A 19,294-nucleotide genomic window follows, 5' to 3' on the forward strand; every position below is an offset into this window, starting at 1 on the left:
CTTTTCTGGATGTTGTGTTAAAAACGTCAGCGTGTATGAAATACCTGCTGTTCACCATCAAAATATACAATCAGATGACTGCAGAATATACAGGAAAAGCAACACTAGAGGCGTTGATCATAGAGTCATAGACATTTTACAGACTTAAAAACTACATAAATCAGAATGTAATTGATATATTAATCACTAATGAAAGTAGTTTCCTCCTTTAGTTTGTTTAGTTTGTCGAAGTTGCTTCTTTAAAACTGAGATCTGATAACATGACGTCTTCTTCTTCTCCTCCTTCAGGGTAAAGCTATCGGAGTTTCCATCGGCTGTATTTTGGGGATGTTCCCGCTATTTTTCCTGAGCGACGACGACGACAAGGAGAAAGAAAACAAAGCGCAGCCCAGTGACGACGCGGCGTCACACTCCTCCTAACGAGCCACTACAGCTACGCACACGACACCGCCACACCTACAAACTGGATACTGCTGATGTCAAACTTTACAACAAGTATTTACAGTTCGGGTGTTCCTCCGTCCTCCTGCTCAGGCAGCGTTCACAAATATCCACTTATAACTTCTTCTGGTGCTCCAGGCTCTGGTATTTCCCTCAAGACATGAGACATTTGTTAAATCAATATGTCAAATCCATGAGAGTTTACTCATTTAAAAAAGGGAATTTATCATTTATGATTCTAATATAAATCCTGCATATTAATCTTGTTTAATTGAATGCTTCTCTGCAGTCTGTTTACAGTTGTTCTGAACGGCTAAACTTGAAGACGGAGCAGAAGAGCTGCTGGCTGTTGAGTTAACGTGACTTTAGAAAGTCTCTCCTGGAACACATTCATAGTGTTGAAAGCTGCTGCTCACATTAAAAGTGACAGTTAGAGAGACGAGTTAAAACTGTGACGACTCGCTGCGCTCCACACAGCTGCCAATCACAGCGTGAATGTCTGTTTAAGATAAGGAAAGTAACAGAAACGGCCGTGCACAGTCCCCGCTAATCTGACCTCAGAAAGGTGTTTTCAAAGCATGTCTGACACAGTACACCGGCCTCTTTTCTTTTATCGTAATCATCAAACTTCTTACTTTCTTTCCAGTAAAAGTAAACCAGTCGATTCTCACAGCTACGTCCATGTCTGTGTCAGATCAACCATCATATAAGAGAGCTGTGACATCACAACTTGATACCAATCAGAATGATGTCACATCACATATTCATACTCGACTTAAAACAATCAGAGAGATCAAATCAATGAAATATCTGTATTTTATTCGTTTGGCGCCATCATTACATGTTCGGACATTGATAATCCTCAGAATGTCCCATCAGTGTTCTTCCTATATCCCTGGAACCTTGATGATCTGATCTATCCATTCATATATGGATATATGTGCTGAAATGAATTTAAAATTCAGTAATTCCACCATAATAACAGTGAGAGTAGCAGTGAGTGGGGGATAAATCTGCAAAAACAGAACACAGGTATCAGATGTGTAATTGGCATCGATGCCCTGAACTGAGGTTTGGATACTGGTATCATGAGAGACGTCGGATGGATCCCTAACAGATGCAGAACCAGTCTGGTGCTTGTATCTCCTCTTTATGAGCCCAGTTTTAAAGACTGTGAGCAGCTTTTCCTTCCTGCTGTGGTTCAGTCCGAAGTCCGACGCACTGAAAACAGGAATTAAAGGAGTCTTGAGTTAAATGTTTCTTTTTTGAATCAGATCAGTTTGGTTTCCAGTGAGAGGAGATGTTGGGTTTCTCTCCCCGACGTCGATGCGTGAACGCTGCCTGAGTAGCTCGCAGGACGGGAAACGATCACTCGTCTCAGCTGTCGGCTGTAATTTAGATTCTTCTTCTTCTTTTCCAAACATCAAAGCTTCAGCTGCTGATTACAACTGAGTATTAGACGACGTCTTGTTTTTTTTATAATAATCTAATCTACTAATTTTCATCGTTTTAGCAGCTGACTGGTCGTTTCCCCTCCTGACAGAAGAAACACCAACTGTAGATACGAACCGACTGCTCTGGCAGTTGTAATATTATTTCACATGTTTTAACAGACTGTCTCGTACTGCCTGATTATTATTATTATTATTTTTAACTCAAGTTTACTCAAAACAACAGCACATGACTTTTTATCTTCAGCAGACACTTTATACATTTGGAAACTTCATTGATTTCTTCATTTTTGGGTCAAAAACTACAAACTTTTCTCCTTATTTCAGCTGAAACTGAGCAGTTGTTTTATAGTGACAAATATAAAGTCACTTTATATATTGAAGTATCAGCTGTTTTGTGTGTCTTTAAACTTTAAAAAAAACAAAAAACAAACCTAATGTAAATGAAAGTTAAAGGAACAGTGTCAACTGCTACCTCGATGGGAATGTTTTTAGTGTTTTGCATGAAGAACTGATGTAGCTCTATAATCACACTTTTTTATTTCCATATCAGATGGTTTTTAATATGCTGGAAAGTCTTTAAATGTTTTGTACAGGTTGAGTATTGAAGAAGGTGCCTAGTGGCGATATATATATATATATACACACTATTCTCAGTTTCTCTGTGTTTACACCATCTTTTTTCTTTATTTTCTCTCTCTTGACACTTGACTCGCTTCCAGCCGTCTGTGTAATTAGTTTTTTTTTTTTTTTTAGTTTGTTTCATCAGACCTGAAGCTCCAGATGGTTCAGGATTTGCCACATGAGGCCGAGCAGTTTGAACCAGTTTGTATCATCAAAAGTCAGTTTAGAAGTTTCAGTTTATCTCTGCTCTCCAACTCTGCTGCTTTAAGCACAATTACAAGATGCTTCTTGTATTTACAGTCGTTTATATCCAGTTTATTATGCAGAGCTTTATTTTTACTGTCCACCTATTTATTTGAGTGTAGGAAGTGTAGGACTGCAACCCGGGAGTTTCAGAACTGGACTTTATGAGAACATATAACTCAGTTTATCATCTATACAGGTCAGAAAATATATGGAAAGAGTACTCATTAATATCTTTGCCTTGATAAGTTTGCCAAAACCTGAGGAAACCATTGTAATACCGGCTGTGATGTTGCTGGTTTTTTAGAGTTTTAGGAGTAACGATCAACCAAAATCCCCCAAAATCAAAAGGAATTAAAGTCTGTGGGGGGGGAACTTTTTTTTTTTGCAAACAGCTGAACCTTGGAGTGACTGGTGACACACAAAATGTTTGAACAATGTTTTTAATGAGTTTCTGGCAGAAGGAGATCGTTTAAATTTGTCATTGGATTAACTGTGAAAGCCTCAAGGGACTTTTTTTTTTTTTTTTTGTCGGTCTGTCTCATTAGATGAGATTTCTGGTGGAGGATGAAGAGAAAGACGACAGGAAGTGTTATAATACTAATTTAAATCATGTAGGGAAATTTGTCAAGAAGGATTGATTAACAGTTTGCTCTTTTCACCTTGTTCAACCTGAACTTGTGTGTTTCTCTATCATCTGATGTTTGCGTGTATTGTTTTGTTTCTCTCTGCTCATGATGATGATGATGATGATGATGATGATGATATTTTGCATAATTTCATTCTCTAAAGAAGAAAAATGCGAGGAGAGAGAGAAGAAATGTTTTGAAGCATCTGAACAAACATGTTTAATCTCATCGTGTCAGTTAAAGGAATGCTGTGTTGTGCTGCCATCTTGTGGACAATCTGGAACAGCAGCAGCTGTTGTGCACTGATACACGTACTGTATGTAATATAAAAACCAGTGATGTCGAAGGATATATATATATACAATGTGTGTATTTTGCAACATTATGTGCAATTTAAAATAAAACAATACTTTTGGGAGTATTTACCTCTGACTCACCAGGTGATCTGAGGCTCTTTGTCTTCTCAGTCAGTTGAAGTTTACTCGTCATCAGCAGCTGATGAGTCCAGCAGCAAACCAGTTTAACTTACATCAGAGGGACACTGGAGACACTGGAGCAGCTCTCAGGTCAGAACATGTGAAACTGTAAGTTCACATTAGTCACATTTAGCACTAAATGCATCTTTAGACCTTTCTTAAAGGAGCAGTATGTATAATTTAGTGCATAATTTAATGTTTTAATTAGTGTATAATCAATGTTTTTGTTAACTTAGAATGATTGGTTTGTTTGACTTATTGATCAGGACAGTGTACAGTGTTAAACATAAAGATGCACTGCGCAGGAGTTAGCTCGAAGCTAATTAGCATACCATAACAATTCCCACAATCAAAACATACAACCAACAGTACAAAGCAAAAAAACCCAAAAAAACACACAGAACACACTATATAAAATACAAAGCTACACACAACAGCACATCACATACACCCACAATGTCAATTAGAAATTAATAATGTAAACTAGACTCAGTGGTCACACAGCTGATTGGTCTTAAGTAGATTTTGAGCCCTTTATATCTACAGAGGGAGCAGGTCCTCTTCCACAGAGGCCGCCATGTTGCACCGCCATGTTTCTACAGTAGCCCAGAACGGACAAACTAAACACTGGCTCTAGAGAGGGCCTGTTGTGAGTTTCTTGGCCACCGTAGATTGTCCTACATGCTTGGAGGGGCGGTCACTGCTAGATCCCCACCAGACATGTTTAAAGAAGTAGAAAAGACTTTTGTTGGCTTTTAAACTAGTTGTGATGTCCCTAAACCGTGTTGTTGGTAGACACTTTACAATCAGATTTAAGGTACAAGCACAAACAGCCTTCTAGTGTCAAACTGCACATTCATCATTCTGCACCATGAAGCTCAAACATACAAGCAGAACACATTTTTGAGTGGAAGAGGACTTTAAAATAGTTTTTAATACTTGCACTGATACCTGAATGTAGGTAGTGTTTCCAAAACGATATTTAGAAATATACAATAAACTAAAAAAATAAATTCCTTAAACTTATGTTTGTTTTTATAATACAACCAGTTCTTTGTCATTTTGATTGGTTTCCAGCCTTCGAGTGGGCAGGTCTTATCTATTATGACCAGAGAGAGGAGGAGGAGGAGGAGGAGGACGGTTTGTGTAACTTTTCCGTTGAGTCACTGAAGTTTTCTGCCTCCTCTGCAACATCGTAAAAATGCTGAGGAGTTATATTTAGCTTGTTGAATCAGCGTAATATAAAAGAGCTTCTTAGTGAAAGATATTGACTTTTGCTTGCAGAACAGCAACACATCCTCTGCATCCTTCTGTCCTCCCATGAAAACATTTCCCCCCTTTTATTGGGGTTCTGATTAGAACTGGGATTAGTGTCAGGATTAGTGTAACACCTCACAAAAATGATCTCACCTTGTTAACTCATGTTGTTCTCCTAAAAATGGAAACGCTATGCAGGAATATATATAATACATATCTACAATGGCTTATTGCTGTTCAGGGTCATGGACCAACATGTATCCCAGCATGCATGTTGCAAATCACATATTTCCTCCACATTTTTTTTCTTTGTGAGTCTTTTGAGTCTCTGTTCTTCCTTATGTTTGCTTTCAAAATGAAACTTTATTAGATAAGAACTTGTCATGATTGTAATTGTGAGATCATATAAACGCTTAATTGAGTCTCATTCAGAATTAATGATCTGGAAAAGATCTTTCTCAACAGAAGTTTATTAAATCGCCAAATTTGGTTGGAACTTCAAAGCATAAGGTTGATTATTTTTGATTTCCCATCAATTGATTTATTTTTTTCCCCAAATGGAGGTTTCTACTTCTATCACAGAGAAAACAGACATGAAAGTAAGAGTTAGAGAATCTTCTTAGACCTTAGTAAGGTGTTCAAACAACTTAGATCATTTCTCAATTACTATTTAGTTTTGAATATCATAATAATAAAATAATACGGCAACGATTTGTGTTGCCACTAACATTTAATCAGCAGATGAATCACCTCTCTCATCATTTTAAATTCTGTCAAACCAAATATTTCCAACTTAATCCTCATTAAATGAAGTTTTACTCATCAGTGAACCTTCAATCTAAAATGCAAATTAACATTTAAAATAAATAAAGTCAGTCAGTGAGGAGACGGTAAGAAAAAGCAAAGCACAAGTTTCCTTGTTCATCAGATGCACATTTTATGCTACGATTTTATTATTATTTAGCCAAAACAACTGGTATACATAGAAGATAGGAGACAGTCAGTATTCAGGAACTGAATATAAAACATAAAATACAGAATTATCAAGAGCCAGAGGTGAAGAAACGAGTCGGCCCAATTAATTAAAAACAAACAAAATAAAACAGGTTGCCATAACTTCAGATACCACAGACAGACACGTCTGACAAATACTGCGTCATTCATTTCAATACTTTTAAATGCTTATTAATAATGGATTAAATGATACCCTATTGACTGGTGATGATTGTCAGCAAAAATACTCAAGTTTCTGAACAAATTGAAGTGAAATTTGGTAAAAGGTCGCCATCGTATTATCCATAACTGTTGGAAATCTAAACATCTGAGTTGTTGGTTAAACAGTTTTAAATTCATGTGTGATTTTAAGGAAAACAAAGGAAACTTCATTAGTGCTTTTACATTAAATTAATTTTAAAAATCTTTTCATTGTCCAAATTATTTCCCATCACCAAAACACCTTTACTACATTTTTTACCTTCTACAAAGGACATTTCACCATATTTTTGGCACATTTACAGTTTGTTTCTGTTCCATTAATGGATAATGTCCACTAAATTCAGATATCTTTGGATACATATTGGTCTTAGTCTCAGTGCTCTCCAGTGTTCTTGCCAAGTGTAAGACTTAAAACTTTAAAAACTCAATTTGGTGGCCAAATTGCTGACATTTAAATAATTTTAAGTGCTTTGGTTTATGATCCACACAAGCCACGTTTTTGTTTTGAATCTTTATTAAAATCATCACCAGACACCAGAACCCGACGGCCAATTAACTCAACACTAAAAAAAAAAGCACCATGTGCACATTATTTAGTTGAGGATATCTGTGGATCCTTTGGGGCTTTAATGCTGAACTTCCTCTTTTGTCTCAAATGGTTTCCATTAATCCCTCAGGCCGGCCGTAGCGAGTCGAGGCTTGTTAATGATTTTTTTTTTTTTTTACCTCCATAGCTCAGCAAAGTAGAGGCTTTCAGTTTTTAATAAGCTTTTCCTCTGATGGCTCAGCTGTGGAGAAACCTATCAAATAAAAGCCTTAATTCTAACGCTGATCAAGAACCGTCAGTCTCAGTCAGACTTGGACGTTTCAGCGGCTTATTGTTGGAAGAATGTTAAAATATAAAAGTCAGACTATGAAGTAACAAAAAACAGAAATTAGTCAGATGGTGAAAGGTCTCTTAAAGCCATAAAGCCTGACCGTTCTTGGTCAGAGTAAATGCTTGACATAGTTTCTTCCCCAACTTCAAATCAAATCTTCTTGGCAACTATCTGGTGTCTCCTGACAAACTGAAATTTCAAGGCTGTGATCAAACTATGTGGTATGAACAGTCCAAAATTTGATATTTATCACTAAAAAAATGGATACATACCAGGAAAAAAGGTAGAGAATCATAATGTCGTTACCTATTTTAAACATTTACCTTAAAAGAAAGTGGCGATTTGACTGTCAAATTAAAAGTATCCACTTATCAAATGGCTTCAGGAAAACAATTCCATATAAATACAAAAGAAAAAATCAAACTCAGAGCGTCGTTTAGAATACTGTAAGAAATTTGGCAACTTGTCTCAAATTAAAGGCTGAACGGAGAGTCGCTGTTACTTACAGCTAAAGGACAGAAATCCACACACACTGGAGACAGCTCAAGTGATTTTTTTGGATCTAACTTGTATCTAGAATGATTGCTGCTAAAAAGATGTACTATAAATATTGTCTGACGTTACATTTACACTGTAGTGGTTTTACCTGATTCTGGTCTCCAAGGGTGACATCATTGATTTCCTCGCACGTTTTCACAACATTCATCCAGAATCTTATGTGTTTAAAAATCACTTTTTCTAATCCTCCAGTGTGTGTCAGCGTCACGCAGATCATTGATAAAATACACAGTTAGTCCTCACAGGCTCCAACATTCAGCTTCATACGCTTGTTATCGCATCAGCTACACGATTGTATCCGGAAAACCTGCGCCGGGAAAAAAAAAGTGAAAACGTATATATATATATTTATAAAACCGACAGGCTTCAGTCATCATACAGGGTGTCAAACTGCTGTCACACAAAAATAGCAAAACATTAACGATCCAGGTTGGATGATGGTTGGCATCTAAAAAAGCATTCTGGTCCAGTAGAAGCAGACCAACAGAGGAAATAATTAGCTCCAGTACAAAAAAAAAAAACTAAACAAAAAAAGACAACATGCATATTAAATATATTTGTTAATATGTTTTATATGCTCAACAGGACAGTTGGGAGTTAAAAATAAAATGGATAACATTTAAAATGAATAAATACATAAATAATTTGAGTTGTGATGACACTATATTTAGTATCAACAAGGGAGATTGTGTATTTCAGCTTGTTATGCTAACGCTAATCACCCGCTAACACAAGTCAGATTCTTAACTAGTCGGGCTATTTGACATTTAATAATTACAAGCTCTCAAGAGGTTTATATATTTGTTGCAGTTACACATGAATATCAGTACGCAGCAGGGCCTGATTTTAGTTATTTTTTATCGTCTGTTTAACTACAGCGAATAGAAGATTTTCAGTTGGGTCACAGATTAGCATCTTCTGGCGCCATCATGGAGGTCAGTGTGATACAATTTTACAAAATCCAGCTGAAAAACTTTATTGTGACGTGTCTGTAAAACAATTCAGTAATAATCTTAAAAAAACTGAAAGGTCTGATCAATTAGTAACGCTAGGTTCTGCTAACACCTGCGGTACATTAGCCTAGCGTCCAAGTTGGATTGATTTAAACAAACTACTGATGTTTAGAAAGCTAAAAAATATACAAAAACATCAAATTTGAAAATTAATTATGTTTCAATCCTTTAAAACAGCTGAATTGTAGATGTAGAAATATAATCTTGGCAGCCAGATATCTAACGGCCTCCAACATGGCTTCCAGAGTCTGTGTTCCACCATCTGAAAACCTCAATATTCTGTGTGTTTGATGGCTAATAAGCACAAACAGTTAGGACTAATGCAAGCTAGACTCCAGACCAGATTATACACCTTTTAAAAATGTTTTGTACCTGTTCTCTTTCTTAATAATAAATGTACACTTTCAAGTGGAGATTGGTATACTTGGGTTATTCTCCATTTTTTCATTTTTATTGCGCAGTATTGGGACAGTGAACTAACAGTGTCTGGATTTCCATTTTAGACACATCCAAAGCAGAGTTCAGCGTCTTGCTCAAAGGCTTTATGGCTGTTTCGGAGGAATTGGTTGTGTCGTCTTTCATTCGCAGGACAGTCACGTCAAATGTTAGGCAGACTGAGGTCTAGTAATGTTAGCAAGTGTTGAGAAAGACACTGAATCTCACACAGCTGCAGACTGTCTTTTCTTCTGAAATGGTAAGTCATTTCATTTTATGTAGTTAGAGCAAGCTAGGCTAACTAGGTTACCTAGCTTACCTCACTAGGCTAACTAGGTTACCCAGCTTACCATGTTATATGATCTATGAGCTAGTTACCCAGCTCATAGATCATATAACATGGTATAAATAGCTAAATATATTGAAGACAGGTGTGAGAGATTTATCTGTAGTGTTTAAGTCATACAGAACATTTTATATGGTAGCGGATGACCAGTCTGAAGTCTCTGAAGTGCCTTAGAAATAAACATTTAAAGCAGTTTCACATGTTCAACCTTGTAAAACATCTGTGATCATTTTTTGGTTTACTAGCTATTGTCATATTTCATTTCTCTAATAAATTGTAAATTCAAACATATTTTCAGGTTGGTGCCGAAGCTCAGACTGTTCATCCACTACAATCTGACCTGCAGGCTTTACTGGTTTTTCCTCCAGTTAAGTATTGGATATTTCCTTTTTTCACAGAATCAACTTAAGTTTAGCTTTGTTCACATTAGTTTACCTCAGCCAAAAGAGATTTGTTCTTTAGACCACCAGAGAATGAGAAACATGAGAAACGATTCTACAAAAATGAAAAAAATTGATGGTTAAATTTCAAAATACTGACCTTTATTTTGGTATTTCACCCTTTTGGGGCATTATTGGATGCTAAAATCAGTAATGTAATCAAGTTTGACAGAATGAAAATACTTAATAATGAAATTCAGGTATCTGCAGTACACTGTCCCAATAACTGAAGCTTTTATTTGAGTAGTTTCACTAAAATAAGTCCACAACTGTTTATATGTGTGCCAGCTAAATACAGCCTGCCATCTGCACACAGGCTTTACTACAACAGACCAATACATTACTCCACAATACTCCATTTACTACAGCTAAGTAGTAACACGGAACTTGCAGTAACAACCTTTATTACTACCATGGACTTTAAAGTGTTTGCTAATGCACAGCGTACAGTCGCTACATACTGTAGTTGATCGGTTAGCAAGATGCAACAACAAAGTGGGAAAGAGGTGAAGGCCAACAAACTCACAGATCACGTCTGTCTGCAACAATAATTCATAGTAGCTGTAATGGTAATCATTTTTAGTTTTTGTCTGTTTTAAAAGTGCTTTACAGGAAGTAAATGCTTTAAAAAAAAATACAATAATAAAAGACCAATTTACAAAAAGAAAGTAAATAAATAATGACCCACCATCAACAGCTGACAACAGACTTCATCTATCAGGTCGTAAACGTCTGCAGTTCCTGGATCTGTTCAAAAAGCAGGTTTAACAAACTCTGAACCTGAGATGGGAAAGTTTTCAGTTTCTGAACAAACGATCAGAGTTCAATCAACTCCCAGTATGTTAAGACTTAAACTCGTGTATGGTTCTATAAAATCATGATCAATGGAGCTTTTTATATATTTTTATATGTTTGAAGAAGTTTTTCAGGGTCCCATCACGGGTCTGACAGGCAATGCTTCCCCCTTGTCGACATTAATATAATCACCCAGAGAGTTATTGAAAATTAAAGATTACATGAAATTTAATTGAAATTTCATTCTGCATCTTCTGAGATATATAATCCTTCTCACAATGTTACTGAATTCACCATTAACTATTCACCTGAACAGTTAATGATGTTGTATATGGTATTACTGTAATCCTTGACCATCAAAACATGGGGGGGGGGGGGGGTAGACATCACCTTTTCTGTGTTATCATGTTTGGTTCAGGTGATATGGTGCAAAATACATAATTCAGTTATGCCAGAAAGCAAAATGGCCGCCACAAAGTGTTTTTGCGATGGCTCCATTTTTGAAAACGTTGACGGCCCCAAACTGTACAAGTGTCCCAAGTTTCATGCTTTTATGAAAAAGTGAACATAATTTTCACATATCACCTGGACTAATGATGATTATAATAATTTTATAATGATCCTTTTAACGCAGCAGTAGTGATGAGCTGAGCAGGAGAAACGAGTCAATAAGTATTAACACTATTAAATTTAATTTAATGTGTTGCATTGATCGTTTACCAGGCTTGAATTTCCTTAATGGATGACAAAGTGGTGGAATCTTAATTTATATTATTACATAACATTTTAAAATATATTTATACAGCTGTAATCTGACATTACTCACAGATCTGATTGTAACTTCATAGTCCAACCTAATAATAATGATTTTAGCGATTTGGTCAAATTTGGTCAATTTTTAAACGTTTATTTTACTTATAAATCTTGGCTCAACAGCATTCAGTGTCCACATTTCAATGTTTAGTAAAAGTTACTGAAATACTGTTATAATACTGTTGAAATACTATTATATGTTATAAACATGCTAAGACTATATGCAGCCTATTAAAAAAAAAAACAACTCACTTTTACACATTGTATCCAGTTATTTCAGCTGCATCACAATCCTGCTCACCTCTAATTTCCAATATGATATATATGATAACTAAAACAGCGATTGGACTACTACGGTAATGTTCGGTAAATGTTTCAGTGCAGGGGAACTGTTCTGACAACCTGATCCTCTTATCAACATGCACAACGTTATCTTGCAAAAAAGGTGATGCATAGATTTTATTCAGAGCTGAAGGTGAATCCACAGTGTGAAATATTTGAATCTGTTTGAAGAAGCAGACAAAAATGTGTCAATCAATATCAATACAGTGACAGCTCACCTCACACTCAGCTTGGACGGGAGGAGACAGAAAAACTGAGTTTGTTGAATGAAACCTGCCTTCAAGCAGATTTAGGTTGACAGAGTTAAGACACGGCAGTAACTAACCCAGAGTTAAAGTGAGAGTTTTCACAAAACCTGCTTTTTGGAACAAACCCCTGATCCACGACTGTTGACACCGTTTACATCCACTGCTGGGAAATTATGAGTTTAATTGACTTATAAATCTAATTGAGGAGTTACAATGATTATTTATATTTGGGGCAAAGTTTAAGAACATGCAGGTCGATCTACTGTATGTGGTATTAATAACTGTAACAACAAAACTCCTTAGTTGTGAAGGGTTACACAGCACTCTTTAATATGCTACCCTACATATACAAATACTCTTTCAGTTTGCGTTTGAAGCTCAGTTTTTCTTTCAGGCTTCCTTTATTCTCTATCAAAAAAAACCCTCCCCTATCTATGTTGTTACAGAGAAGAACAAGTCCAGCATATTTTCAATTAAATATAGAATATTTAAGTTAAATTCAGCACACAGGCTTTTGGCACCTTTTTAGTGGAAATGGGAGACTACGGGGATGTAAAAGGAACGTATGACAAACACAAAAACGTTCAAACACATCAAAATATAAATATGTACATACAAATAATGCTTTGATCTTTTTGAAAATACTCCTTCCACTTCATTGTTAACTCTTTCCAACATTTTTTTACCTGCATCATCTACAGTCTTCCCAATACTACAACGTTTGTCTCCTTTACAACCCATTTCTGCTTGACCTTGTACAGCTTGCTCATCTTTTCTCTTACATAGTGAAGTTGCCCTGAGGAAATGATCTTGAATCAGCATCCCAGTGGTTCCCAGTGGTAACTTCAGACTGGAACTTAACTGGAATTATTGAAGCGCAAATCCTGGCTGCGACAGTTCTCAACTTGCAAGAGGCTGTAGGGTTTTTTTTTTAGGTTTTTAAAGGGAGAAACGCTTCAGTCAGTTTCCCAAGCAAAGAAAATGTGGCACTATGAGAAAATTCTTGGCCTTAACAAGTCAACGTTCCAACCGATACTGGACGAAAAGTCAAATTTGGTTCAGATTTGTCATTTTCCAGAGGTTTTTCCTCCAACAAGACCACAAGAACTGGTCAACACAAACACTCCTTTAGCACTTTCAAACAAGGAACCTGCTCTCCCATTGGTTTGGTGGTCTCACTTTTCTCTGAGCCACATCACTGTCAACAGCTAGTTTTGGTAATTCACAAACACAAAATTACAAATGGAGAATTTGTTGCATTTTTTTTCAACTTTTCAATCAAAATATCCGTATTGAACTCACTACACCTCGGTGAAACATCCTTTTTGCGTGGAAATTTCAAAACTGATCCTTGATCAGAGTCTCTGGGCAACTTCCCTCCTTCGCTTGGCATTCAGCTGATGTCATACTTTTGATTTGCAGGTATTTAGCCGTGGTCATTTGGTGCCCCGTTGAGAGCATAATTACTGAACTTCAGCCGGGGACGCGAAATGCCGCAAGTCGAACCAACCTTTCCCGTCTCAGTGAATAATCGGTGCCGATCGGTCGTTGGTTGTCGTCTTCTTGAGCCTGACGCCTCGTCGGATAGCCACGAGAAAGTCTTCCACCTCGCCGTATTCTGTCTCCTCCAGAAGCTCTGGGAGAGGCCGGCGCTCCCACTCTGACACCCGACCGCTGGGCTGCGGCGGTGGGGTGGGAGGATCTGACCCTTCGCCCTGGTGCTGGTTCTCCCAGAGACTGGACTTCGATGACGACGGCCCGCTGCCACCTGGTGACAGAGGCGTGGTTGGGGGGCTTAGTGGGGTTCGTGGTGTGCTGCCATCTTCTGACGCCGCCCTGCTGGGGAAACCCGGATGATCAGGCACAGTGGGGGTCTTGACTGGGATCATGGGTGGCTTGATGGGGATGGGGCCCAAGCTAAGACCCCCAGAGGGGCGCCGCAGATTGGGTTTGGAGGACGGTGTCCGTCTAATGGTGGCGACTCCCGGGGTGACGATGGCGGAGGGGTTGGAGGGCAGGCCAGCAGTGGAGGCGGGGCGTTTGGACTGGAACATGCGGCGGTACGACTGACTGATGTCGCTGTTCCGGGGGATGGTGGAGGATTTATCGAAGTCTGACTGCTGCTGTTCGCCTTCCTGATCCACTCCCACCGAGTAGTAATCACAGTCTGATACTGTAAAGACCAGAGAACAGTTTCAGTATCCTAAAAGTTCAGTTGAATTTCAGTTGTTTTTTTCAGTGGATTTGGGGAATGACTGGGTATCACACCTCAATACTTGAAAAAAATGTGTCAGCAAGTATCAAAATCAATCATTCAAATGCTTTTTTAGATTTTTAGTCTTGTTTATTTTTTCTTAATTAGATATTTCATGATTTAAATAATTTTGCTAATATCAGACATTATTTTGGCTGAAATTAAACAAATGTATCTTTTTTTACCTTAAACTAAAGGTATAGAAAATATATCGTTTTGGTATCTGTGCTGAAATTCAGGTATCACATTGACACCAATATTGACTCTATCCCATCGTTACGCAACTCTTCTTATGAATTAGTTTAAAAGTTCTGGTTGCCCCTGATTCAGCAAACACATTCCCATCATCTATGTAGTGCATAAACTAAACTAGCTACTACTATCTACTTTAATGGAAGCATGACTTGTTAGTAAGTGTGTATTTGTGTGTGTGTGTGTGTGTGTGTGCACCTTGTGAGGGGATGGTGTCCTCTGAGCAACAGGGTGTGTTGGTCTGGCTGCTGTAGCCGCTGGAGCCCTGCAGTGAGTCTCTGCTGGATCCGTGGATGTCCAGCTGAAGGCCTCGGGCCAGGGCTCTGGCCAGCTCCTCATGGGCCTCCCGGTCCTCCTGCTTGGATCAACACACACACACACACACACACACACACACACACACAGTATATTATTAGTTTGTTTTGTCTGTGATTTGCTATTTGACAGCACCAAGACGCCTGAAATGTCATTCTACAGTCCATTTGGATTTGTTTTGCATCTCGTACCAGATGATGTCAAACCAATAACCCGAAGCTGTGTCCAGTCTAACAGCTGCCAGTAGGTCATGTGACTTTTAACGGGTCCGTGTTTACCTAAATAGAACATGTCTTTTAAAAAAAACACCATCTGACCTTAGGCGATATCACAGAGGGGCTTCCTTTAACCCCTTGAGGCTCTTCCCCTGGTGTGGTGACATCAGTGCCGTGGTGGCTGCTGGGATCTGTAGTCTCTCTCCTGTCCTTGTTCCTCTTCAGGGTGTTGACCATGGGCTGGTCATACGGGCCCGGTTTAGCCCAGTCCTACACAGGAAGACACGACCCGAAACAACGCTGCTTTACTCTTTGCTGCTTTTCTCAGTTACAACTGTTAATTTAATCTGTTTTTAGAGTTATTATTGGGCTGTTTGAGCTCCTGTGACTTTAGATTAGAATTTATTAATTTGACATTTTATAGACTGAATGATTAGTCGCTTTAATCCATTGATTAAGACAAGATTAGAAAAAAGGACAAGCGTGTTAAGTTTGAAAACAACCAACTGTGAAGCTATAATAATAAATACACATCACAAATTACTAAAGATCAGGTTAAATTAGCAGCTGAAAAATCCATATTATTCATCTGATAATATATGAACCACAAAAATAAGCTGACATTAGCATTTTGAAGCTGTAGCTAGCAAATATTTGGTATTTCTGCATAATTCACTAAAACAATAAACTGTTAATGTTGTTATAGACCAAACATCAGTGAAAACTTGGTTTAGTAAAGTATTTGGAATTTGAACTACAATCAAACTACAACCATTAATTCTAAATGAAGGAGTAGTTTGATATTTTGGGAAATAAGCTTGTTCGCTGTCTTGCCAACAGTTGGATGAGAAGTTGGATACTTCGCTCAGATCTGTTTAGTAAATACGAAGTTACAGCCAGTAACTTGTTAGCTTAGCGTAGCGAAAAGGTTGTAACCGGGGAAACGGTTAGCTTGGCTCTATCCGAGGGTGTGCTGGACTGTTTCAGAGTTGGGAACAGTCACTTCCTGGAGTCTCCACTGGTGTTTTGGCAACTTCACAAAGATAACAAGACCCAAATAAAACCACAACAGTTTAACATTTCTGTTTGTATGGCTTAAACAAAAAAGATATGCTTTTATTAGTAATATTTAGAGGTTCTAGTCAGCAGATATTTTCAGCTTTAGACAGAACCAGGCGAGCTGTTTCTCCCTGCTTCCAGCCTTTTTGCTAAGCTAAGCTAACGGTAATCACCTGCTGGCTCGGGCTTCATGTTTAGCGTACAGACGGAAGGATCGGATTTACCTTTTCATCCAGCTCCTGGCAAGAGAGTGAATTAACATATTTCCCAGCATGTCAAAACTATTAGTTTTAACCAGTGTTATAACAGTAGAGAGCTGAATGAGGAAGGCTTTCTGTGGAGGGTTCGTAGTGTTGTTAGTGTTGTTTTAAGGTCTGCTTGTGTGTTATGAAGCTGACAGACTGATGAGGACATGAGATGAAAGAAAACAGATGAAAAGATGAAATTTATCCTGTTTGCTTTCAAGTTAGCTACAGAAAAGCCAAGAAGACAGAAACTAAGACTGCATGCATGAACTTGAGAAAAGTTACTATAAAACAGAAAGCATTAAAAGTGAAGACAGGAGGAGGACATCGGGGAGACTGAGGATCAAACCTTCCAGGACGGGATTCTGGATGACGGGACCGTTCCGAGCCCCGAGGAGCAGAGGGGCGGGAAGTCTCCCGACAGGCCGGAGCCTGAACGAGACCACGGCCACATGGGAGAAACAGACGAATAGGAGGGCGAGGAGATGGGAGAGGTGGTGGTGGTGGTGGTGGAGGAGGAGGAGGAGGAGGAGGAGGAGGAGTAGGTGAAGTATGAAGGGTGGAGGTGGGTATCCTGGGGCTGCAGTACCGCTCCGTGCAGACAGAGGGCAGCGTGATGGTCAAAACCATTTGACAACTGAAGGTGAATGAGTGAGGGAGAAAAAAAAAATCAAAAATTAATGAAGACAAGACTGCTGAGGATGTGAAAACATAACGTACAGGAGTAAAAGATGCAACATGTAGCAGGAGACAACTTCTACAATCTGAATTTAACGTCTTAAAACTGCAGCAGAAACCTTTAAAACACTTTAAACTGGTTTATTTGTGTAATTATTTAGTTTTATTGTCAGTTCTAGGGTTGATTACTGATAGCTGGTTGTATTTCCCCATTGATTTGTGTTTCCTCTTAGCTTAAAGGTACCTTACGGTGTTTAATGGACGACCCCTCCCAACCTGGACATAAACTTCCCGACTGCAGCCCCATCAACAAGGCCCAGGACCCTCCTCATGGACACTACATGTTACATTAAGTTAAAAATTACATTATTTACATATCTGTTAAACCACCACATCTAACATGGTTTGCACATTCCCTATCAATATATGTACCTCCCATTCTCTTCAATATAAACTCTAACAGCTCCTTTCAGTTTAAAACACATTTTAATTGTAGATTTCTATTTTATATTTCTTGTTTTTATTGAGTTTTACTCACCAAAATACACTGTTTGTATCATTGAGATCTAATTTAACTGTTGACTGCATTTCTTACCTCATAAAACATCTGCAAAGCCTTTTTTTTTTGTAGAAGTGTTTTAAATCCTGTATTGTTAATGTTTACTAGCTTGCAGATTTCTTCTTCGCTGCTTTTTCTAGTGTTTTGCTGTTTTTATTGGGGAAACTATTGGCAGGACTGTGTTTCATCTATTTTACTACTAGAGGACAAAGACTCACATGAACTACGCTTTGATGCTGAAAAATCTATTAAACATTTTATTTTTCTTATTTTTTTCTGTTAGCAAAGAACAATGTAGAAAACATTAAAGCAGCATAACTGTCGGCAGATTATATCAACTAATATTAAACCCATAAAGGCTCAAATGAAGCTGCAGCTGGTTTCTGTGTTCAAATACTAATGAGAACAAAAAGAAATGTAAATAATATAAGAAGTGATGTTTGTCTAGTTATGATGCTTAAAAGCTTCATGTTGCACCTTTAAACACGTGACGACAAAAACAGACCGACCCAAAAACCTAACAGTGTGAGTGTGTGTGTGTGTGTGTGTGTGTGTGTGTGTGTGTGTGTGTGTTCATGTGTTGATGTTCACCTGTTGCAGCCCAGAAGGGGGCTCATGGTGTGAGGGTGAGGAAGAGGTGGAGGAAGAAGAGGAAGGCTCGTCATTGACAGACTGAGAGGATAAAGGAGACACACACGACTACAGCAGAGCCATGCAGAGAGCGCGCACGCACACACGCACGCACACACACACACACACAGTCAGCCGTTTGCAGGATGCAAGAAAACAGACAAAAAGACAGAAACACACAGACAGAAGAAAGCAGAAAGCCTGTTACGACTACACAGATAAATAACCACAACGTCATCCTGTAATTCAGTCCAGCAGAGAGATGCAGAAGCAGAAGAATCAGCGAGATTTACAAAACAACAGACAAAGCAGCTGTTGCAGCACATAGAGGTGATCAATGAAGCAGAAGCAGGTTCAGCAGGTGAAATGAGAAGCTGAAGGTTGTGAGAACCAGACACAATACAACACATCATTTCATAAATACACAACATTCATCCACAAATATAAATATACAGACAGATTGTGTGTAATAAGATAATTGTTCAGTCAGTAAAACAGTAAAATTGACTGATGTTTTTAACAAAATGTCGTATTTTGCTCAATTTTTGCCAAGAATTATTTTAATAAGATTATCAAGGTATCACATGTTGGAATGAAATTCAGCACTGAAGCATTTATTCTAATATTATTCTAAAACACTTTAAGAGCCTTTAATTAGTGTTTGTAAACATATATAAACAGTTAATAAATGGTTTATAACACTATAATATAGTTATAAGCAGATATGTGTTTATTAATGCTTTTGTCAGCAGCTATAACTATAAGTAGAGACTTGCTGTATAATCAGATGAATGAATTACACAGAACACAGATGTAATAAAATATCCTATAAGTTATAATTGCTGACAAATACTGTACATTAATAATCAATTAAAAATCACCT

The 19,294-nt window shown here is 37.9% G+C and overlaps 2 protein-coding genes across 9 annotated transcripts in view; one reads left to right on the forward strand and one right to left on the reverse strand.

Annotated features, from left to right (window-relative positions):
• The window catches only part of tmem65 (transmembrane protein 65), a 48,528-nt gene extending 37,100 nt beyond the window's left edge, over positions 1-11,428 (forward strand). The window contains exons 7-10 of one of the 3 annotated variants that reach the window (XM_042436233.1): positions 289-391; positions 2,649-3,954; positions 9,289-9,479; positions 9,865-11,428. In XM_042436233.1, the coding sequence (XP_042292167.1) occupies positions 289-391; positions 2,649-2,698 (153 nt within the window). In that variant the 3' untranslated portion in view covers positions 2,699-3,954; positions 9,289-9,479; positions 9,865-11,428. Of the gene's footprint in view, positions 1-288; positions 3,955-9,288 lie in introns of all 3 variants that reach the window. The other 2 variants (XM_042436232.1, XM_042436234.1) reach the window with 2 other exon arrangements.
• A 2,044-nt stretch (positions 11,429-13,472) lies between these two features.
• LOC121913565 (protein MTSS 1-like) overlaps positions 13,473-19,294 on the reverse strand; it is a 70,971-nt gene continuing 65,149 nt past the window's right edge. For 3 of the 6 annotated variants that reach the window (XM_042436226.1, XM_042436229.1, XM_042436228.1), the window contains 4 exons: positions 16,894-17,181; positions 15,343-15,510; positions 14,909-15,068; positions 13,473-14,377 (listed from right to left, as the gene is read on the reverse strand). In XM_042436226.1, coding sequence (XP_042292160.1) covers positions 13,725-14,377; positions 14,909-15,068; positions 15,343-15,510; positions 16,894-17,181 — 1,269 coding nt within the window. In that variant the 3' untranslated portion in view covers positions 13,473-13,724. The remainder of the gene's footprint in view (positions 14,378-14,908; positions 15,069-15,342; positions 15,511-16,893; positions 17,182-19,294) is intronic. The other 3 variants (XM_042436227.1, XM_042436230.1, XM_042436231.1) reach the window with 3 other exon arrangements.

The sequence above is a fragment of the Thunnus maccoyii genome, chromosome 15 (assembly GCF_910596095.1).
Source record: "Thunnus maccoyii chromosome 15, fThuMac1.1, whole genome shotgun sequence".
NCBI lineage: Eukaryota > Metazoa > Chordata > Actinopteri > Scombriformes > Scombridae > Thunnus > Thunnus maccoyii.